The 24,319-nt window shown below is 37.4% G+C and overlaps 2 protein-coding genes across 2 annotated transcripts in view; one reads left to right on the top strand and one right to left on the bottom strand.

Moving 5' to 3' along the window:
* The window catches only part of OPN3 (opsin 3), a 58,522-nt gene extending 41,493 nt beyond the window's left edge, over positions 1-17,029 (top strand). The window contains 3 exon segments of the mRNA XM_060020302.1: positions 186-505; positions 15,552-15,806; positions 16,769-17,029. Of these exon segments, the coding sequence (XP_059876285.1) occupies positions 186-505; positions 15,552-15,806; positions 16,769-17,029 (836 nt within the window).
* A 614-nt stretch (positions 17,030-17,643) lies between these two features.
* KMO (kynurenine 3-monooxygenase) overlaps positions 17,644-24,319 on the bottom strand; it is a 76,751-nt gene continuing 70,075 nt past the window's right edge. The window contains 5 exon segments of the mRNA XM_059996743.1: positions 17,644-19,043; positions 19,046-19,183; positions 20,688-20,747; positions 20,838-20,939; positions 22,163-22,245. Of these exon segments, the coding sequence (XP_059852726.1) occupies positions 18,981-19,043; positions 19,046-19,183; positions 20,688-20,747; positions 20,838-20,939; positions 22,163-22,245 (446 nt within the window). The 3' untranslated portion in view covers positions 17,644-18,980.

The raw sequence follows: 24,319 nt of genomic DNA, 5'->3' as shown, positions 1-24,319 counted from the left end.
CAACTGAGTTTCCTGGAGACTGTGAGGCGTTATCTCTATTAAGGTATTTTGGCTTTTAGAGCACCTTGTTGGTTCCAGATACTCTGTAAGGTATTGCCAGCGGAGAATGTATTGCTCTGTTCTGCCTGTCTTCTCCCACAACCCCACAGTGCCGTGCTATGCTGTCCCACTTTCTCTTCTTGCAGGTATTTTTTCCATTATCACCCTAACTACACTGGCCTGTGAACGTTATATTGGCATGATCCATAACAGAGTGATCAGTTTTTCCTGGGCCTGGAGGGCCATTACGTACATCTGGCTATACTCGCTGGTGAGGTCAGGGTCACCTCTCCTGGGCTGACACAGGTATATCCTGGATGTGCATGTACTAGGCTGTGCTGTGGATTGGAAATCCAAGGACACCAGCGACTCCTCCTTTGTGCTTTTCTTATTTCTTGACTGCATGGTGGTACCTGTGGGTGTCATTGCTCATTGCTATGGCCATATTTTATATTCCATTCGAAAGGTGAGTTGAAGAATATGAATGCCTCTCCTCCAAATTGTGCAGGGTAGAAAATTTTCTGTGAAAGAAAATCATGCTCTTCCCCACAGCTGATACAGCTCTAGGGGACGTCCCACTTGATAAAATTTTGCACTGTGAGTCACTCTCTGAAAAGATCAATGAGGAATGGCATTTACTCTCCCTTCGTCACTCTTTAAACTAGAAAAAGGAAGGAAAGGCGTTCTGGGCAGACAAAATCAATAACAACCAAAAAAAACCCTACATCTTCAAGCATTCTTAGAATTTAAGAACTCTAATAAAGGGAATTCCACACTTCCCATAACTTTATTCATCCAATAGTCACATAAACCTACTAGAGAATGGTACAGATATTTTGTCTGGAAATCAGTTTTGAGTCATAAAGGACAAGAACTGACCACAGCAGGTTTCCTGTTAGGTGCTAGCAAGAAGGCGTCTGAAGTAACAGACTGGGGCACACTTCATATTCCAGTTTCTAACTTCAACCATGTACGTTTTCCTTACTCACTGCTTCTTCCTACTCTTTTCTCTCACCAAATTCTCCAGTCTCTTGCTCACTCTGCCAACCCCCTCTAGCTTTCACCTCTTTTAAATCACTTAGCCACATGCATTATTTTAAATCATGCCCCATTATCCTTAACTTTCATGTTCCAACATTTTTTATGCACATTCATTTTGAAAAAAATCAAATCCCTTGTTCAATCCAACTCTTTGTTTTCTGCATGACTGTAGCCAAACTACAATAAGTTGAAGAAAAACCACATTGGATTCCCAGCACCCACTTCAGCAAGCAGTGAGATGTCCTCTTAGCAGTGTCTAGCAAACTTTGGATCCCTAGATGGTCCACTCTCTATCCAGTTGCTATTACAAATCCTCAATTCTCATTTTACTCTCTTGCCCTACTATCCTCCCCTCCTTATTCTTATCAAACCGTCATGCTTCTTGTTTGTTTGGCAAAATAAAGCAATTACCAAGAAATTCCTTAACTCTCTGCCTCCCTTTATACAAACTTCTAGGTACCTACTCATTCTTTTTTTTTTTAATATCTTTATTGGAGTATAATTGCTTTACAATGTTGTGTTAGTTTCCGCTGTACAACAAACAAGGTGAATCAGCTATACATATACATATATCCCTATATCCCCACCCTCTTGCACCTCCCTCCCCCTCTCGTTATTCCACCCCTCTAGGTGGTCACAAAGCACTGAGCTGATCTCCTTGTGCTATGCAGCAGCTTCCCACTAGCTATCCATTGTACATTTGGTAGTGTATATATGTCCATGCTACTCTCTCACTTCGTCCCAGCTTCCCCTTCCCTGCTGTGTCCTCAAGTCCATTCTCTATATCTGCATCTTTATTCCTGCCCTGCCACTAGGTTCATTAGTACCAATTTTTTAGATTCCATGTATGTGCATTAGCATACAGTGTTTGTTTTTCTCTTTCTGACTTACTTCACTCTGTATGACAGACTCTATGTCCATCCACCTCATTACAAAAAACTCAATTTTGTTCCTTTTTATGGCTGAGTAATATTCCATTGTCTGTGCCACATCTTCTTTATCCAATCATCTGTCAATGGACATTTAGGCTGCTTCCATGTCCTGGCTATTGTAAATAGTGCTGCAATAAACACTGTGGTACATGACTCTTTGAATTATGGTTTTCTCAGGGTATATGCCCAGTAGTGGGATTGCTGAGTCATATGGTAGTTCTATTTTTAGTTTTTTAAGGAACCGCCATACTGTCCTCCATAGTGGCTGCACCAACTTACAACCTCACCAACAGTACAGGAGGGTTCCCTTTTCTCCACATCCTCTCCAGCATTTATTGTTTGTAGATTTTTTGATGATGACTATTCTGACCAGTGTGAGGTGTTACCTCATTGTGGTTTTGATTTGCATTTCTCTAATGATGAGTGATGTTGAGCATCTTTTCATGTGTTTGTTAGCAATCTGTATGTCTTCTTTGGAGAAATGTCTATTTAGGTTTTCCACCCGTTTTTGGATTGGGTTGTTTGTTTTTTTGATATTGAGCTGAATGAGGTGCTTGTGGATTTTGGAGATTAATCCCTTGTCGGTTGCTTAATTTGCAAATATTTTCTCCCATTCTGAGGGTTGTCTTTTCATTGTTTATAGTTTCCTTTGCTGTGCAAAAGCTTTTAAGTCTCATTAGGTCTCATTTGTTTATTTTTTATTTTATTTCCATTACTCTAAGAGGTAGGTCAAAAAGATCTTGCTATGATTCATGTCATAGAGTATTGTGCCTATGTTTTCCTCTAAGAGTTTTATAGTGTCTGGTCTTACATTTAGGTCTTTAATCCACTTTGAGTTTATTTTTGTATGGTATTAAGAAGTGTTCTAATTTCATTCTTTTACACGTAGCTGTCCAGTTTTCCCAACCCCACGTGTTGAACAGCCTGTCTTTTCTCCATTGTATATTCTTGCCTCCTTTGTCAAAGATAAGGTGACCATACATGCATAGATTTATCGCTGGGCTTTCTATCCTGTTCCATTGATCTATATATTTCTGTTTTTGTGCCAGTACCATATTGTCTTGATTGCTGTAGCTTTGTCATATAGTCTGAAGTCAGGGACTCTGATTCCTCCAGCTCCATTTTTTTTTTTTCCCCTCAATATTGCTTTGGCTATTTGGGGTCTTTTGTGTCTCCATGCAAATTTTAAGATTTTTGTTCTAGTTCTGTAAAAAATGCCATTGGTAATTTGATAGAGATTGCATTGAATCTGTAGATTGCTTTGGGTAGTTTAGTTATTTGCACAATATTGATTCTTCCAATCCAAGAATATGGTATATCTCTCCATCTGTGTCATCTTTGGTTTCTTTCATCTGTTTCTTATAGTTTTCTGAGTACAGGTCTTTTACCTCCTTAGGTAGGTTTATTCCTAGGTATTTTATTCTTTTTGTTGCAGTGGTAAATGGGAGTGTTTAATTTGTCTTTCTGATCTTTCATTATTAGTGTATAGGAATGAAAGAGATGTGTGTGCATTAATTTTGTATGCTGCAACTTTACCAAATTCATTGATTAGCTCTAGCAGTTTTCTGGTGGCATCTTTAGGATTCTCTATGTATAGTATCATGTCATCTGCAAACAGTGACAGTTTTACTTCTTTTCCAATTTGTATTCCTCTTATTTCTTTTTCTTCTCTGATTGCCATGGCTAAAACTTTGAAAACTCTGTTGAGTAACAGTGGTGAGAGTGGGCACCCTTGTCTTATTCCTGACCTTAGAGGAAAACTTTTCAGTTTTTCACCACTGAGACTGATGTTGGCTGTGGGTTTGTCATATATGGCTTTTATTATATTGAGGTAGGTTCCCTCTATGCCCACTTTCTGGAAAGTTTTTATCATAAATCGGTGGTGAATTTTGTCAAAACCTTTTTCTGCATCTATTGAGATTATCATAAGTTTTTTATCCTTCAGTTTGTTAATATAGTGTATCACATTGATTGCTTTGCATATATTGAAGAATGTTTGCATTCCTGGGATAAACCCCATTTGATCATGGTGCATGATCCCTTTAATGTGCTGTTGGATTTTGTTTGCTAGTATTTTATTGAGGATTTTTGCAACTATGTTCATCAGTGTTATTAGCCTGTAATTTTCTTTCTTTGTGACATCTTTGTCTGGTTTTGGTATCAGAGTGAAGGTGGCCTCATAAAATGAATTTGGGAGTGTTCCTCTCTCTGCTATATTTTGGAAGAGTTTGAGAAGGATAGGTGTTAGCTGTTCTCTAAATACTTGATAGAATTCACCTGTGAAGCCATCTGGTCCTGGGCTTTTGTTTGATGGAAAATTTTTAATTACAGTTTCAATTTCAGTACTTGTGATTGTTATACACATATTTTCTATTTCTTCCTGGTTCAGTCTTGGGAGGTTGTACATTTCTAAGAATTTATCCATTTCTTCCAGGTTGTCCATTTTTTTGGCATATAGTTACTTGTAGTAGTCTCTCATGATCCTTTGTATTTCTGTGGTGTCAGTCATTACTTTTCCTTTTTCACTTCTAATTCTGTTGATTTGAGTCTTCTCCCTTTTTTTCGTGTTGAGTCTGGCTAATGGTTTATCAATTTTGTTTATCTTCTCAAAGAACCAGATTTACTATTGTTTCCTTCATTTCTTTTTCATTTAATTTTGATCTGATCTTTATGATTTCTTTCCTTTTGCTAATTTTGGTTTTTTGTTTTGTTTTGTTTTGTTTTGTTCTTCTTTCTCTAATTCCTTTAGGTGTAAGGTAAGGTTTTTTGTTTGAGATTTTTCTTGTTTCTTGAGGTAGCATTGTATTGCTATAAACTTCCCTCTTAGAACTGCTTTTGGTGCATCCTATAGGTTTTGGGTCATCATGTTTTCATTGTCATTTGTTTCTAGGTATATTTTGATTTCCTCAGTCATCTCTTGGTTATTTAGTAGCATATTGTTTAACCTCCATGTGCTTGTATTTTTTACAGGTTTTTTTTTTCCTGTAATAGATATCTAGTCTCACAGTACTGCGGTTGGAAAAGATGCTTGATATGATTTCAATTTTCTTAAATTTACTGAGGCTTCATTTTTGACCCAAGATATGATGTCTCCTGGAGAATGTTCCATGTGCACTTGAGTAGAGATTGTATTCTGTTATTTTTAGATGGAATGTCCTATAAAAATCAATTAAGTCCATCTGGTCTACCGTGTCATTTAAAGCTTGTGTTTCCTTATTTATTTTGTGTTTGGATGATATGTCCATTGGTGTAGGTGGGATGTTAAAGCTGCCTAGTATTATTGTGTTACTGTTGATTTTCCCTTTTATGGCTGTTAGCATTTGCCTTATGTATTGAGGTGCTCCTATGTTGGATGCATAGATATTTACAATTGTTATATCTTCTTCATTGATTGATCCTTTGATCATTATATAGTGTCTTTCCTTGTCTCTTGTAATAATCTTTATTTTAAAGTCTATTTTGTCTGATACAAGTCTTGATACTTCAGCTTTCTTTCTTTTTTTTTTTTTTTTGGCTGTATGTGGGCCTCTCACTATTGTGGCCTCTCCCGTTGCAAAGCACAGGCTCCAGACATGCAGGCCCAGCGGCCATGGCTCATGGGCCCAGCCATTCCACAGCATGTGGGATCTTCCCAGGCCGGGGCACAAACCCATGTCCCCTGCATCAGCAGGCAGACTCTCAACCACTGCACCACCAGGGAAGCCCTTCAGCTTTCTTTTGATTTGCATTTGCATGGAATGTCTTTTTCCATCCCTCACTTTCAGACTGTATGTGTCCCTAGGTCTGAAGTGGGTTTCTTGTAGACAGCCTATATACAAGTCCTGTTTTTGTATCCATTCAGCCAGTCTGTGTCTTTTGGTTGGGGCATTTAATCCATTTACATTTAAGGTAATTATTGATATGTATGTTCTGATTACCATTTTCTTAATTGTTTGGGGTTTGTTTTTGTAAGTCTTTTCATTCTCTTGTGTTTCCTGCCTAGAGAAGTTCCTTTAGCATTTGTTGTACAGCTGGTTTGGTGGTGCTGAATTCTCTGAACTTTTGCTTTTCCTTAAAGCTTTTGATTTCTCTGTAGAATCTGAGATCCATTTTATTTTGAATTTTATTTTATTTACTTATTATACATCAGGTTCTTATTTGTTATCTATTTTATACATATTAGTGTATATATGTCAATCGCTATCTCCCAGTTCATTCTACCACCCCACCACCCCCACCACTTTCCCCGCTTGGTGTCCATACATTTGTTCTCTACATCTGTGTCTATTTCTGCCCTGCACACTGGTTCATCTGTAACATTTTCTAGGTTCCACATATATGCATTAATATACAATATTTGTTTTTCTCTTTCTGACTTACATCACTCTGTATTACAATCTCTAGATCCATCCACGTCTCTACAAATGACCTAATTTCATTCCTTTCTATGGCTGAGTAATCTGAATGAGATTCTTGCTGGGTAAAGTAATCTTGGTTGTAGGTTTTTCCCTTTCACCACTTCAAATATATCTTGCCACTCCCTTCTGGCCTGTTGAATTTCTTCTGAAAGATCAGCTGTTAACCTTATGGGGATACCTTTCTATGTTATTTGTTGCTTTTCCCTTGCTGCTTTTAATATTCTTTCTTGTGTTTAATTTTTGTTAGTTTGATTAATATGTGTCTCAGCATGTTTCTCCTTGGATTTATCCTGTATGGGACTCTCTGTGCTTCCTGGACTTGATTAACTATTTCCTTTCCCATGTTGGGGAAGTTTTCAACTCTAATCTCTTCGAATATTTTCTCAGACCCTTTCCTTTTTTCTTCTTCTTCTGGGACACCTATAATGTTGGCACACTTAATGCTGTCCTAGAGGTCTCTGAGACTGTCCTCCATTCTTTTCATTCTTTTTTCTTTATTCTGCTTGTGGCAGTTATTTCCACCATTTTATCTTCCATCTCACTTATCTGTTCTTCTGCCTCAGTTATTCTGCCATTGATTCGTTCTAGAGTATTTTAAATTATAGTTATTGTGTTGTTCATTACTGTTTGTTTGCTCTTTAGTTCTTCTAGTTCCTTTTTAAACGTTTCTTGTATTTTCTCTATTCTATTTCTGAGATTTTGGATCATCTTTACTATCATCACTCTGAATTCTTTTTCAGGTAGTTTGCCTATTTCCTCTTCATTCATTTGGTCTTGTGGGTTTTTATCGTGCTCCTTTACCTGTAAGAAATTTCTCTGTCTTCTCATTTTGTTTAATTTACAGTATTTAAGGTCTCCTTTCCCCAGACTGCAGGGTTGTAAGTAGTTCCTCTTGCTTCAGTTCTCTGCCCTCGGTAGTGGGTTGGTCCATTGTCTTGTGTAGGCTTCCTGATGGGAGGGATTGGTGCCTATGTTCTGATGGGTGGAGTTGAGTCTTTTTCCTCTGATGAGCAGGGCCATGTCAGGTGATGTGTTTTTGGTGTGTCTATGAGCTTAGTATGACTTTAGGTAGTCTGTGTGACGATGGGTGGCCTTGTGTTCCTGTCTTGTTTGTTGTTTGGTGTGAGACGTCCATTGCTGGAAGCTGCTGGCAGTTGGTTGGAGCTGAGTCTTGGATTCAGATAGAGGTCTCTGTGAGAGCTCTTGGTAATTAATCTTCCCTGGGACAGGGAATTCTCTAGTGGTCCAGCATCCTGGACTCGGTGCTCCCACCCTAGAGCCTCAGGCCCGACATCTGGTCAAGGGACCAAGACCCCACAAGTCACTCGTCCTGACAATAAAGTTAATTTAAAAGACTAACAAAACCCCAGACAAATGGTGAAAAGTAAAATAAAACAAACAGAAACAGAAACAAGGAAACACGCACACACACAAAAGAAACAAAAACAGAACCAAACAAAACAAAAAGCAAGAGAACAAGCAGACAAACAAAAGAACCCAAGCACAAAATGGAGCAATTAAGAAGAAAGCTGACAAAAACACAAAACCAAAACACAAAAGCAAAGCAGAGTGCCAAGTGAAGAATGAAGCAAAGAAACAAAACAAACCAACAAAAATGATTAAAAAATAAAAAGAAAAGAAAAAGGGGAAAGAAGACAGAACAACAGAAAGGCAATGTAGAAACAGAAATATAAAAAAAATAAAATAAAATGCAAAATTAAAGAAAAAAAAAGACAAACAAAACCCCTGAGAAATGGTAAAAACAAAATCAAATAAACAAAAACAGAGACAAGGAAACGCACACATGTAAAAGAAACAAACACAGAGCCAAATAAAACAGAAAGCAAGAGAACAACCAGACAAATAGAAGAGCTCAAAAATGAAATCAAACAATTAGGATTAAAGCTAACAGAAACACATAACCTAAAAACAAAACCAAAGCAGTGTGCCAACTGAAGAATGAAGCAAGGAAACAGAACAAACCAATAAAAATTATTTTTAAAAAAATAATAAAATGAAATAAAAAGGGAAAAATCACAGGACAACAGAAAAGCAAAGAAGAAATGGAAATATTTAAAATATATATATACATATATATACTGAAGAAAAAATAAGGGAAAAGAACACAAAACCACAGAAAAGCAAAGTAAAAATAGGATGTATAAAGAAAATTTTAAAAATATGTTATGAAACATGGAGATCCCAAGAGACTAAATTAAAAAAAGAAAAACAACAAAAACTCCACCACCAAATAAACAAACAGAGAAAAACCAAAAAAAAAAAAAAAGCTGGAACCAACAACAGAACAAATTGAAACATAATAAAATTAATAGTAATAATTATGTTTCCCTGGGGTCTCCGCTGTGTCCTTGCACATGCCATGAGCCACAACCCACCTCCACCTCCCGAAGAGGCTCTCCTGTGCCTCTGGGCTGGTCTCTGGATGTGCTGTGGGCCCTGTGGGGACTACTCAGGCTCTGATCTGGTCCAATTCTTTTAGGGATCTTTTTTTTTTTTTTTTTTTTTTGCGGTACGCGGGCCTCTCACTGCTGTGGCCTCTCCCGCTGCGGAGCACAGGCTCCAGACGCGCAGGTTCAGCAGCCATGGCTCACGGGCCCAGCCCCTCCGGGGCATGTGGGATCTTCCCGGACCGGGGCACGAACCCGTGTTCCCTACATCGGCAGGCGAATTCTCAACCACTGCGCCACCAGGGAAGCCCTGGTCCAATTCTTGCATGTGCTTACCCCAAAAGTCCACAGCTGCGAGAGCTAGACCGTTTTCACTTGTGGGAACACTCACTGTCTACTCAGATATTCCATAGATGCAGGGTCTACCTAGATGATCACGGGTATTTAATTTGCAGCTTGCACAGCTGATGGAAAGATTTTTGATCTTCTTCCTTAGTCACCCCATCCAGCTTTGGTTTTATCCCCACCTCTGTGTGTGGTCCACCAACAGGAGTCTGGTCCTGAGGCTGCCTTGGAGCCCTTGGGTCTATCCCTGTGAGGACCAGGCACAGAGGTGGTATGACTGCTTGGATCACAGGAGTCCCAGTGGTGCCAAATGCCCCCACTCATTCTTATATCCCTCTCTTCAGTTGCAAGGGAATGGGAGAGGTCTCTCAGGACCAAACTGATCCTAGATTCTTGTTTTCTTCCTCACCCCAATCTCTGCCTCAGGGACCTCTCTCAAGTAATAATTTTCTCTTTTACTCATATATTCAATCTCTCCCTCAGTACTGGCTCTTTATCTGTAGCATACAACCATGATAATTTAATTCAAAAGCAAAATATACTCTCAACTCCCTCTAGTTATCAGTTTATTTCTCTCCACATCACTGCTAACTCAAAGAACCATTGGTGGCTTTTGGTGCTACATCGTCACTCAATAAGCATTCATTTGACCAATATTTATTGAGCATCTAAAATGTACCAATTATTTACTGTTATGGGCTGAATATTTGTTGTCTCCCCAGCATTCAATGTGATGGTATAGGAGATGGGGCCTTTGGTAGGTAATTAGGGATATATGACAATGGGATCATGAGGGTAGGGCCCTCATGATGGGATTAGTACCCTTATAAGAAAAGAAAGAGAGAGCAGAGCTCTCACTCTCTCTCTCCACTGATAGGAGAACATAGAGAGAATTTGGCTATCTACAAGCCAAGAAAAGAGGCCTCACAATGAAACCTACCTTACTGGTACCTTGATCTTAGACGTCCCAGTCTCCAAGTCTGTGAGAAATAAATTTCTATTGTTTAAGCCACTCAGTATTTTGTTATGGAAGTCCAAGCAAAGGCAATTACTAATCTCTAAGGATACACAGTGAATAAGATATAGCCACTGCCTCAGAGTCTGTAGTTTAGTAAATTCACATATTTATTCCTCAACCCATTGCAAATTGGTGATTCCTTCTTCTACCACACTCTCACAGAAACAGCCTTATTAAGGTCATTGATGGTCTCCCAAATGTTAGAGCCATTGGACACATTTCAATCTCTTTTTTTTCTGGCATCTGTGGCATTGAGACTTGTGGCATTGTTGACAGCTCCTACTTAATTGTGAGTTTCTGCTTTCAGTGTTTCTAGGACCCCATTCTCTTTTATCTTTGTTGCTGACTCTCTGGGCCCCATCGTCTCATGTCTCCTTCAAAGGCTTCTTTTCCTTGGGCCTCCCCAGCATTCTATGCTTAGCTCTCATCTCATTCTGTCACTGACCAGGGTTCTTGGCCTTCCTTAATCAATAGAAATTGATGAGAGGACAGATAAGAAATTCAGGCAAGCCTTTATTGGGGTCCCTGCTACAGCAGGGAGGAGAAAAACAAGTAACAAGTTCCCTTGTTCGCTTCCTGAGGCGGGGCCAGCTGGTTCTTTATATGGGGTGAGGGTAGGAGTGGGCCCAGAGATGGGCTAAAGGGGTGGCTTAGGTGGTTTGCCCACCCCTTTGGTGGTGTTGTGTGCAGGGGGCATGCTTTTGCTCTTGACACCCTGCTTTTGCTCCCGACTCTTCAGAAGTAGCAGTTGGGTTTTTGGTCTCTTTGTATCTCATTGTCCATAATTTGCCCCAACTGCACATGCATGCAGTTAATTTTAGTCCCTTATAGTTTCTTTGTATTTTGTTGCTTGAGGAGACGTGTGTCCAGGTGCAAGCACTGCAGCAAAGGGTCCCGGGTCCCAGGTCCCAGCCTGTCTCAATACTACGCAATAGACATGGGCAATCTCATATATTGGCAGTATTTTCCTTCTAACAATAGCATGGTGACTTTGAAATTCTACTTCTGATCCAGGTTGTTCTTATGACCTCTATCAGATCCTCATAGTCAATTGCCTATTGAATACCTCCATGTGGATAGTCCACAGACTTGTCAAATTCAACATGTGTGAAGATGAATTGGTCATCTTTCCCCCCAAGTCTCTACTCCTCCATTCCCTTTCTTAGTGAATGGTCATCACTCCTATCTACCTAAGCCAGAAACTAAGGGGTAATCTTTGACTATTCTTCATCCATGTCTCCCTCACACCCAAACAATTATCAATTTTTATCTATCGAACCTCAAATATATTTCCATATATCTATTTTGTCCTCTCAATTTTTTTGCCTGCCAGACTCAATTCAAAAGGATCTTAGTTTTCCTTTCTTTATTCTTGCCTTCCTCTAATCCATTCTCTTCATACTGCCACCAGATTAATTGTCCTCAAATGAAAATTTTCTTATGTCACTACCCAGCCTAAAATCCTTTAAGGGTTCCATTGCCTTCATGATTAAAAGTAAGGCCCCTGAGCTGACTATGAGGTCCTGTGTGGCCATCTCTCATCTGCCTGTCCAGTCTGATTTTTTTACATTCCCTCCCTCTTGCCACCTCAAGCTTCAGTCAACTACAGTATTTCTTGTCCCCAGAAATTGACATGTTCTTTTACCTCTTTGCCTTAACCCTGGAACATTCTGTCTCTCCTCCTTGTCTAAACTCCTCCTCACCTCGGAAGGCTGAGATCAGGATCTGTTTGCTCTTATCTACCTCTGAATTTGTTACCCCTACTGCGTATTCCCATAGCCCTCTCCGATCACCTCCCTCATGGCATGTTATCACCTATGGAAATGGTATATTTATGTGCCTGTCACCCTCACCAAATAGTGAATTCCTCAAGAGAAGAGACCCACTCTTATTTATTTTTTCACCTATAGCTGGAACAGTACCTACATGCAATAGGGACCAGTGACTATTTTTGGAAAAAATTTACAGAGGGTTTAGGAAAGGGGAGTGGTGAAAGTACAAAGAGATTTGACTACTGACTGTGCTATAAACTCAACACAGAGCTTGGTGCAAGGAATTGCTTCTATTTCCTTATCCAGAGAGGTTATTTGTAATAGCAATAGAGACATAGCTACTCCCTTGAGAAGGACTCATAGTAAAGTCTTTGAAAAACCTACAGGTATCTGAATCACCAAGCACTAGGCGTTGCCATTTATATAGGCAAAGAACACCATTAGAGGTAATTCTGGGGGATTTGTCTTAAGTCTTTCCTCCTTTAGGACAAATTTGTGTATGTATCAATACTTTTGCTTTATCCATAACAATTTTGAAAAATATCCTCAAATGATTGGATAAAGGGGGCAAGACATAAAGTAGAGCTCTTTATTTGGAAAATAAGCAGAGTAAAGGAATTGAGAATGATGAAACAAAGAAGCCAAAAAGAGATAAATGAAAAATAATCATGGAAACGTCACATATACAAACCCAAATAATCTGAAACTTTAGTCAGATCTTTTCCTTATACCAGAGGAACTGGGGAAGCATAAACCAACATTTTCTTCAATTAATTTCTCCAGTATGCATGTAATTCCAGAATGATAAATGAGTTCTCTGCTTTGATAAGTGGTGAGAAATTATGGGGACTGACATTGCCCAGAAAGTGGTACAGATAAAATTGTTGGGCCCTAGATAGTGGGGACTTGGGGCACAGATCATTGACAAGTGGTGTATTACTAGTTAATTGAAACTCCAAGGAGTCATAAATCGTGATTCCTAATATCCTATATTATCATAAAAGTACATATGCATATGAATAAGTATGGTTGTTTCAAATATAATTCAAATATAAATACATAATCTCAAAAACAATTCCACAAAGTCGTATGTGTGGAACTGGGACTCAACTTCTGTTTAATAAGTTACACATTTTAACCTCCTTTAATCATTACTCTTAGAGAAGGTCATTGAATTGCTCAACATCACACAGGGAGCAAAAGTGGTGAATCTGGAATATGAACCCAGATCTTTTAATTCCACATCTAAAGCTTTTACTAGAACTCCACAACCTTCTTAAAATCTCTAGGGAAAAATCCTCCCCCCACCAAAATCCTGTTTTGAAAATAGAATAATATCCTATCACTTTAAATAAAATAGTTTCTTTTAAAATAGAATACACACACAGATAATAATAGTACCAGAAATTTAATACTCACTACCATACACACATTTCCTCTACTCTAGAAAAAAAATCAACCATTTTAATTATCTATGTTTTCTTCTATTCTCTGTCAATAGGAATACATAATTTAATAAGAATATAGTTTCTTAAATAAAGTTTAGATGACATCAATGATTTAGATATATCAATTCAAATATATTTTTAAATACTATAAGCACATGTTTTAACAGATTTCTTCGGAAAATGTTTCCTTAACTTTTATGATAATGCTAGAAATAAAAGGAACACTTACAGTTTGTCGAAATGCAATAAATTTCCCAGGTTAAAATTATATATTAAGTATCAGTGGTATGCCAGATACCTTTTCTTATATCAATATATAAAGCATTTGTATTTTTGTAGCAAAATTAGCTTCTTAAGATGTCAGAAATATCCATTTTATTTACAAATACACTTTTTTTTTTTTTTTTTTTTTTTGCGGTACACGGGCCTCTCACTGTTGCGGCCTCTCCCGTTGCGGAGCACAGGCTCCAGACGCGCAGGCTCAGCGGCCATGGCTAATGAGCCCAGCCGATCCACGGCACGTGGGAATGAATATACTTTTGATGTACAGGAATATTCTCCCCTTCTTAATAACACGTTTATCACAATAATAGGAGGAACTTCTGTTACCAAGTCCAAGATTGTTCTGCCAGCCACATGACAGGCCAATAAATTGGGAGACAAGGCTTTGGGGCAAGGAATTAATGGCTTTATCTGGAAAGCCAGGAGTCTGAGAAGATGGCAGACTAATGTCTTAGAGAACCATCTTGTTTCTGGGGTCTGGATGCTAGTTTATTTTATAGAACAAAGAGGGGGGAGGTGAGGAGGTAAAGTTAAAAGGCCATAAGTTGTTGCAATTATTTCCTGATTTCAGCCAGACTCTGGGAAAGGATGTGTTAATTTCTTCTTTCCTGCAGCCATTTGACAAGTGGGCTGCATCAGGATGTTGTGAGCAGAACAAAGGTATTTTGGTTTAACATTCAGGCATGGGAGCAGGGTTCTGGATATGGACCATTATGTATATTTTCAGCTATTGGCAGCATCCCTTTAGTGATTAACTTGTAGCAAAAGCAGTAGAATACAAAGGTTAAAGTAAAAGAAACAGGTCTAATATGAAGTCAGATTTCTTATTCCCTGTTATACTTCTAAAGAGTTTTTTTATCTGAGAAAGTCAAAGAACTTTCAGACTATAGGCCATTATGCCTAAATACTGTTAGTGGGGACAAACTAGGAGTAAAACTAGGAGTAAAAAGTTTAGAGAAGTGGGCTATCTGGGCTTTACTGAGCTCTATCCTCTGCAGCTGAGCCACTGATGAAACAAACCCAAGCAAATTGCTCATCAAAACTCCACTTTATAGTCATTAGCTGTAAAGTGGAAGTCACAGTAGTTTCCAGGAAGAATTTATTTAGGAATTAAGTTTTCATCAAGACCAGCTGTAGGCTTTAACATGTAGAACTACTGACATCACATTTGCTGCCTGGTTTGAGAATTTGAGGATTATGCTCTGGATAAAAGAGATTCTAGGATTATGGAGAATTTTTTTCCAATTTATCATGACTCTTTTTATATATTTATTTATTTGGCCTTGTTGGGTCTTAGTTGTGGCACACGGGATCTTCATTGCAGCATGCAGAATATTTCATTGTGGTATGCAGCCTGTCTCTAGTTGTGGTGCTTGAGCTCTACAGCACACAGACTCAGCAGTTGCAGTGTGAGGGCTTAGTTGCCCGGTGGCATGAAGGATCTGAGTTCCCCAATCAGGGATGGAACTCACGTCCCCTGCATTAGAAGGTGGATTCTTAACCACTGGACCACCAGGGAAGTCCCTATCATGGCTCTTTCAGGCTGTCTTTTAGCGACTTGAAGATCTAGGCAAAAGAGTTCATTTTCTTCTTCTTTAAGCCAATTAGAAAACATTAAAAACCGTTGAAGGATCTAAGAGGCTATTTAGTTCAATATATTATATTAAGGTGAGGAGACTGAGGCCCAGAGAGTTTAAGGGCTGGGCCCAGCTGCAGGTCCTGGATCAGATGCCAGCCTCCCAAGGTCCTATTCAGTTCTCTTTCCATTAAGGTGGGGCCAAGAATGGTGCCTGCATATTTGTTATGAAAACAACAAACAAAAATGATTTTTTCATTTTCACCCCTTTATTTTCCTTCTTCTTTCTGCAGCTCCGTTTTGTTGAAGATCTTCAGACAATTCAAATGTTCAAGATTTTAAGATATGAAAAGAAACTGGCCAAAATGTGCTTTTTCATGATATTTGCCTTTCTGATCTTTTGGATGCCTTATATTGTGATTTGTTTCTTGGTGTTTAATGGTTATGGACACCTGTTCACTCCTACAATAATATCTACTGTTTGATATCTCTTTGCTAAATCAAGCACTGTATATAATCCAGTTATCTATATCTTCATGATCAGAAAGGTAAGCTTTGTAATTAACTGATCATTTTCACCATGTTGGTGGGGTTGTTGGAAAATATAATACTTTTACAGAGATTATTCATAGCAGCTTCAAGGATAAAAACCTAAATCAAGCATTTTATAGGAAAGTAGAGGGTTTAAGAAGAAATGTAGAATATTCCCAGAGAAAATAATAACAATTCTAAGACCTACCAATAGAGGTTTGCACTTGTTAGGTAAAATTGTATTAAAATCAGTATTTAATACATCAGAAAACATTTTATGTTTAGTAATAATAACTACAATCAAAGTTAATAATTTATTTAAAATTCTTACTGCACTATGCAGATTGTATCAATTATCTTTACAAAACTCCATGAAATAGGCACTAATAGTATCTTATTTATGGATTATGAGACAGGTTCAGAGAAGTAAAAGAAGTTGTTTGCTTCAGGACGTGTTGGTGTCTGGATTTGAACCTGGTTTGCTGTTGTATATTTTCACCAACTGATTTGTAATCTTGATCCAAAAAAAAAAAAATCTTAACCTAATTAAAGGAATATTAGTGAGTACACTAAGCTGTAAACTCTACCAGGAAGGACCTTGTCTGTCTCTGCTGCCCATAATATCCCCAGATTGTAGCACAAATTGCCTCACCTCATAGGGGCTCATTGAATATTTATGGAATGAATTAATGTTCAAAATCCCTTAAGGAAACACATCTAGCTGCCTGCTTGGAAGATTCATGCAACTTGAATCTATGGCTATTATAAGGTATTGAAAGAGACCTATGTGGTAAAGTTAATAAGAATTATAATAAGTAAAAGACACTAAACTCCAGGCTTAAGTAGATCTGAGCATTACCACCTAACTCCACGTCAGCTAACAAATAAAAAAGAACAACCCAAATTAAATTTACCTAATTTTCTTGAATGTCAATCCAAACCTTTACTTAATATTCAACTTTATTTTCTCCCTGCCCAGTTTCGAAGAGCCCTTTTGCAGCTCCTATGTTTCCGACTGCAGAGATGCCAGTGACCAGCTAAAGATCTACCAGCAGTTGGGAGTGAAATGCAAATCCAACTCATTGTGATGCCACAGAAAGATAGGGACAGACCAAAGAAAAAACTGACTTTTAACTCTTCTTCCATCATTTTTGTCATCACTAATGATGAATCACTATCAGTTGACGGTGAGAGAACCAGTGGGTCATAGGTCGATGTAATCCAAGTTTGTCCTTTATAGGAAAGAATAATGGTAATGAAAGATGGGGCTTTAAATCAGATACCACATTTAGACTACCATTAAAAGAACTGTTTTGGAATCCCCATTCTATGTAATATCAACAGAACTTTTGTGGTTCAACAGGAAATCTGAATTGCTCTCTGGCCTCAAGGAGTAACTGAGCAAGACAAATTCTTTTAATTCAACGGGTGCTTTGTATAATGAAAAACGACTTGCACAAGGTGGGCATCAGGCACCATCAACTTCTAACATATTGGAAGTTTTCACTTCAAATATATATTTTTAAAAGACTGTATTTTCCAAGGCACATAACACATTTCTCAAAAATACTTAGCTCTTAAAATAACTTTGTCTCATACACTTGTGTGAAATAGCTAGAAAATCTTTAATTTTCTGTAGTGTTGGGTCCTATTCAGTGTCATGTCAAATGTTTGCTCAATCAAATTTATCAAAGAGACAATTCTTAGGATGAAAAAGAAAATCAATTCCTTAACTTTATGTGAAACAAAAGACTATTGCTCTATGTATAATATGATAAAGAGGAGCTTCAGACCAATATGCTACTGAGCAAGCTCTAGAAGATACCATTAAAAAGAAACACAGGAAAGAAAATAAAATGTCAAGGTGGTCAAGGTTTATTGGTAATCATACATTAGCAGATGATGTACATGGTGAAGCTGATGTTAATGGCAGATAGGTATCTCCATCTATTTCATTTCAAATATGAACATGGCAGGCTTAGCCCCTCCTTCTAGTAATTTCCCACAATTTTGCCAAGAATTCTATTGAGAGATTTAGAAAAGGAGTTCCAGCAAAAAACAAACAAACCTACATTTGAAGAGGGATGAAAATAAGTGTAAAACTGTATTCACAAAATGTGAATATTAAATAAAAATCTTTATTGATCTTCAGTCAATACACTGGATAAATAATGGTCAGTGTTAGTGAAGAGACCATTTTTCCATGAGTCATTATTTAGTCTAAACATGGATTATTAGGACTCAAGAATTTCCTTGACAATATAGGCAAGAAAGTGAATCATTTTATTTCCTAATTTTTATTTCTTACATGACTGTTCTACTAGTGTTGCATTTTCATAATTAATCACATTTGAAAGACTTCTAAATGATTCAGTTGGCCTATTGAAGAAGGAAGAAGCAAGAAAAAAGTTTCACTAAATGAACATTTAAACATCAAGTTTGTTGCTAGTTTTGTAGCATATAGTTCAAGAATGTTAGTAAATTGCTTCTGAAATGGAATAAAATATGGCTTCATATTTCTATGAAAATTGTCTCCCCTTGTTTCCTTTCCACTCTTTTATGTATATAGATATTTAGTTTATAAATAAAGCTCTTCCTATCCTTCACTTAGTGTGGCTTTAATAGCCTTTTAAAAAAATCCTTAGAAGGTAATATTGCCTTTTGAAGACTGGGAAATAAAATCAATTCATTTTGAACTCTCTCGAAAGCCCCCCAATCCCTCATTTACACTTCTAGTTTTAGCAAGAAAATCTGAGCCCTGTGCTTAGGTAAGTTCCATCCAGGTAATGAAAAATGCAGTTAATATATTAGGCAAATTGCAACTTTTAGTCCCAGATGTTAAGTCAATCCTATCATGACTTCTATTATGTCCTTTAAAGAAAAGGGTGATCAGTGACTTCATTGAGGTCTCTAGGGCCTTACTTTTTGAGACGTGAAAGAGATCTTAGTCACTGCACTTTTATATTTAGAATGATCTGACCTAAGCATAGTGCTGTGGGGAAGCTGAGTTTTACTTAAAGTGGTGGGTTATTTTTTCAACAATTTCAGTGAGCTCACAGAGAAATTCTACATTGAATTTATAAGCTGATAAATATCTTCTATTAGTGAATTAAATATGATGATGGAAACATGATTTTAATCCTGTTTTGGTTACAGAGAAATCTAATATTTGCTACTTCAGGATCTTTTTATCACTTTCTAATGACATTGGGAATTTGTTCTAGTGACTCCAGGGAGTTTACAGGGAGACATGCCCTGTATTCTGGAAGTAAGTGACCCAGTCCCATGGTCTTCTCAAGTAGTCCAGGGGTCTCAGTGACTTGGAACGCATAAGTAGGTAAGTACCACTGACAGCTATCAGTGTTCCAAAGAAAAAGAGTCCTTTGTTTATCACCTGTAAAAAAAGAGCAAGAAATTTCACTTTATTTGTGCAGTGATTAAAATCTTTCAAGTAGACTTCATTTTTAAATGACGTTTTATACAATTTCCTCTTTGTTCTTTAAACTGAAACAGTGACGTAATTGCATGACCACTAGGTGAAGTCCTGAAATATCTGGCAAGGTCAAGAATTTGGAACTTCCTGCCTCCCTTTCTCCCTCCTCTCTCTCTTCCCAGAAACTCCTGAATCTATGTGTCTGTATAAAGAATTCTTAACAGTTAACCTTTGTCCAGCCATAAAAAAAATTCACAGTTGAAAAAAAAAATAACTGTTAACTCTGTCTTGAAAGAAGCCACAAATGATTCAGTCATTGCTCAGACCCTGCACAAAGTGTCCCTGAGAAGAGTGATGGGTTCATTGGCCTCTGTGACTTGGAAGACACACATTCAAAGACTTAAACATGCACCTTCACCACCTACAGTCTATCAACCGCACGAGCTGAGGTTCAGTCTAGTCTGGGTTGCGTGCACTCTCGTATCATCCTGGTCTCTTTCACTGCACTTATTGTCCTGCATTCTAACTGCCTGTCACTGTCTCTTTCCCCTTTGGACTTTTAGTTCCTTGAAGGCAGGGACCTTATTTTATTCACCTCTGTATGAATAAATCTTGATTCATTCCAATCTAGCCTCTAAATCTTTCTAAAATCCACACCTGAGACTATGAGCTGCCTTTGTCTTCCTGTTTCCCTCAAAATAATATTCAAGATGTTTCAGGTCCTACTTACTGTTCCAGCTCCACCTCTAGCCATTTTCACACATATGTGCTTCTTCCAGGTCCACTGAAATACTTGCCATTCCCATTCTGAACATGTGAGAGGTTTCTTCAACCTCCACGCCCCCCTCCCTATGCCCATGCCCATTCCCCACTAGGGCAGTGCCTCTTCACTGCAGGTGTCCATTTCCCCCACTAGTCTCTGAGCTATGCAAAGAGTAGGGGCTGCTTTATGTTCATCACCATGCCCAGCTCAATGTTTACATACTATTTGTTTAGTGAGTGAAGTTGTAAAGTTTCCACAGTGGAAGATCAGGAATCTGAATCTCCATTTAATGGCATCTGTGAGTCAACTGCCCAAAATTAATGTGAAATAGCATTACACTGGAATTAGACTGTGTTTTATAAGTGATTTGCTTCTGTCCAGTTTTGTAAATTAAACCCATAGGAGTATTGCATGAAGCAAAAGTCAATTGCTAAATAAAAGGTCACATTGATAAAATAAAGTAGAAAGTTTAGAAATATTAGCATCAATTTCTTTTTTGAATTTCTTCTCCTCAGGGATTGCCTCTTTTTGTAATTTTGTTCATTAGGCATTCTGCCACCTGTGTATCCAGGACATTTTTTAATTTGAAAGGCAAACACCTAGTGTCTGTCACATTATTTCCATATTTGCCTGAGGTAAACATAACCATAACACTGTGAAATTCAACACATCAGATTAAAAATAAGTGTAATCTGTTCCAACCTTTTTTTGCCAATGCCAGCGCAGCACTGCCTCATGGTATCTTATTCTGGAAAAGGTGACCTGTAAGAAAGTTTAAAAAGTATTCTTGTGTATTCTTTAACGGCTAAACAGAAGATTAAAATGAGGAAAAGTCTTAAATCCAGACCTTACCATGGTGTAAAGAGGGATAAAGGTAGATGGCATAATAGCATGAAGAAATCTCTCTATGTTCTTTTGGAAGAGGAACCACCTTGAGTTGACGTGTGCTCGCATCTGCAATAATGTAAGGAGTCTCAAAGAATACCTTGAACAAAGTACCTTTAATTGTTTTCTGCAACTTTATCACTCTTTATTCCCATTCACCACAAAGCCAGACTGAAGGTAGTCAAATAAATTCTTATTTTCAATTCTTCTCAGTCATTTCCAATCCTTTTCAGTCAATGTCAGAGAACAATAACTTGAAAAGGTAGAGCAATTATGGAAAACCTGTTAGAGAACTCTATTTTGCATGGGGGCCAACTCTATTTCAGTAAGAGTCTGTTTGTATGGATCTGTGAGTAGTCTGTGAGCCCAAAGACTTGACTAATTTCTGTTACTTCCTGGTCAGTTTGGAACATTATTTATGGCAAGAAGAGATCTGTTTAAAACTAGGCCTGTCTTGATATACTCCATATTCAGGATAAACATTACATTGTAGTTGTCTTGTTTTCAAAGACAAGGCAAAATACATCAGTGAGACTTCCAGTATCTTATAGAACTTCCTTCACCACATATGAAACAATTCTGCTTGAGTTGAAGTCTATTTTATTTCTTTCTGTCTTCAGGAGAGATGGAAAACAACTATACTCTTTTTAAAATTTTTATCTTGTAAATTTTTTCATTTGATTATTTAAAAACTATAACCACAACCATTTACTGTGAGCTTTTCATGTGACTGGCTTAAAATGGAATTGTGTTTTCCTTCTGAGTAGTAACCTACTGACTATGAATTTCTTTGGTATTACATATTTCTTTCAGTGCAAAAAACCCCAAAGGATTTCAGTGCTAATTTAAGTTTGCAGCTTATAATGTTAAGAATGGAAAGGTTATTTAATGTCTCTTAAATTTTCCAAATATGTTAACTCATATCAAAAATAATTTTTCATTAAAATAGCATATTAGTACCTCTACTAAATGTCTAAGCCTTGAGCCTATGAATTATCAGATATTGAAACCAGACATTTTGTCTTTTTTGTTACCTCCTAAATGTCCCTGAAATGTAGTTGGAGGTGATGTGTGTGGGTCATTATCACTGTCTTTATAGTCAAAGTTCAACTATGTGTAAGGAATGCTCTGTGTGTGTGTGTGTGTGTGTGTGTGTGTGTGTATGTTTTCTCTTGGCACCTATTCTTATGCAGCATGCATGAGACGGGGATCAAAGAAACATTAAAGCAAAGAATGTTTATTAGAATGTCAGTGCATGATCTCATTGAATAGAACCAAACATTCTCACTTGCCTCTATGTAATTGTACATGGATAGGTCTGAGATTGCATGGTCATCTGGAATTCTTAATCTTGAGAATTCAGGAAGGCACATACCTAGAAACCAAGTTAAATAATATATCTTTTCCAAAACAGTCTGTAAACAATGTGCTTGACTCTACACAGTTCAAATGAAATGGTGTATTCTCTATCAGTGGTCTCTACTAACCTTTTAAAACTCTGGACAACAAGACTGTATGACCAACAATCTATGAATACTGAGCAATAACACAGGGGCATTTCCCATTACCTATGATTTAATAAAACTTATGATAAAGTTGTTATAATATATACTAGATTAGTGAATCATTATTTTTATTTCACAAATGGAAAGCAGTTCATATAAATGACTGTAAATGACCCCAAATCCTTAGAATTTGCTACTCTCCTTTTTGTTCTTCTTTGCTACCCCATATACATTTGTTTCATTTTACCTAAGGCACCTCATTAGCTTAAACATACCCTGTTATTCTGTTATCTCCCAGAGGCAGGACTCATGTTATATTCATGTTTGAAAACTTAACCTGGTATATGGTAAACACTGAATAAATATTTGATAAATTAATAACTAACTAATATAACTTCACAGGGCCAAACAACTCTAGTTCTGAGGAAGCCATTTCTGAAGTCAGAGAACATGGGTGCAAGTCCCAGCTTCACCACTTCTAGCTACTTGACTTTGGGCAAGTTACTTAACCATCTCTAAGCTTAAATTTCCTCAGTTGTAAAATAGAGACAAGAATAGTACCTATGCCCCATGTTTTTCATGAGATAATGTGATAAAAATCAGCAAGATACCCAACACATATTACATGTTCAGTGACGTTAGTTATTATTGTGATAATTTTTGTTCTATCTTCATTCTCTTGTAACTAAAACCAGTATTGACAGTATGTTCTGTTACATGAGCCCTCCGTCTGTCTCCACCATTGTCATTACATGCTAACCAATCACACAAGGGCTAAGAAGGGAGGAAACAAAATACTTCTGGATCCTGAGCATCTGAGTGAGATAACTGGGAAAGAAAGGAAGAAAACCAGAAGAAATTTACCCTGGAATCTATAATCTTTTCAGATTCAGACAGCACAGTGTTCACTGACTCCCTATAGCACTTTAAAAATATTTTCACTGTGAACTTACTTTGTTCCAGGCTTTTTTTTTTTCTTTTTTTTTCTTGATGTATAGTTGATGTACAATATTATATGAGTTATGGGTGTACAACATAGTAATTCACAATTTTTAAAGGTTATACTCCATTTATAGTTATTATAAAATATTGGCTATATTCCCTGTGTTGTACAATATATCCTTGTAGCTTATTTATTTTATACCTCATAGTTTGTAACTCTTAATCCCCTTCCTCTATCTTGCCCCTCTCCCTACCCTTTTACCCACTGGCAGCCACTAGTTTGTAATCCGTGGGTTAGGCTTTTTTTAAAAAAAGCTTTCCACAAATCATTTGATTTAAACTTCACAACTCTCTGAAGTAGTATTATCCCCATTTTATTGATGGGAAAAAAAATCTGAGACTTTAAAAAGATAAAGTGACTTGTTCAAGGTCAAAGGGCTAATAAGTCAGCAAGTCAAGACTGGAATCTGGGTGTAGATTCAAAGCTGGTTCTCTAAGTCTATCCCTTACCTGAAACAGGTTTAAATTCAGAGGTGACCTTTGAGGACATGTAATGCTGAGAAGCAATAAAAGTTATCCAGTTCTCAGGCTATTATCTGCAATTTCTTTTACAGGTGAAAATTATGTACGTTTAATTTAACTTACTTTCAGAATTATACATAAAGTTTAAAACTTCAATACTTGTAAAATTAATATATTTCTGGAATTAATTTTAATCAAAAGGCAAATGGAAGTATCAGATGCAACCTTTGATAAGGCAAAAAGCAAGAAAATTCTGGAGCTTCTAAAAGTGTTTCTGAGGGCATGCTGTAGGGATTATAGGCATGGAGGTTAACTAGGCTGAGAGGGAGGGAAAGGAGTATATCTCTGCCAAACTTTGGTGCTCGGAACTTTTATCTTTGTATTGATCGATGCATAGACCTCCATGTAAAACTTAAAAGAAACTATTTTTTCCTCTCTGGGTGTTCCTTGTCTGATATGGGCAACAACAGTGGCATAGAC

The sequence above is a fragment of the Delphinus delphis genome, chromosome 1 (genome assembly GCF_949987515.2).
Source record: "Delphinus delphis chromosome 1, mDelDel1.2, whole genome shotgun sequence".
Classification (NCBI taxonomy): Eukaryota; Metazoa; Chordata; class Mammalia; order Artiodactyla; family Delphinidae; genus Delphinus; species Delphinus delphis.
Note: the sequence above shows the minus strand (reverse complement) of the source record. Positions and strands in the feature narration are given on the sequence as shown.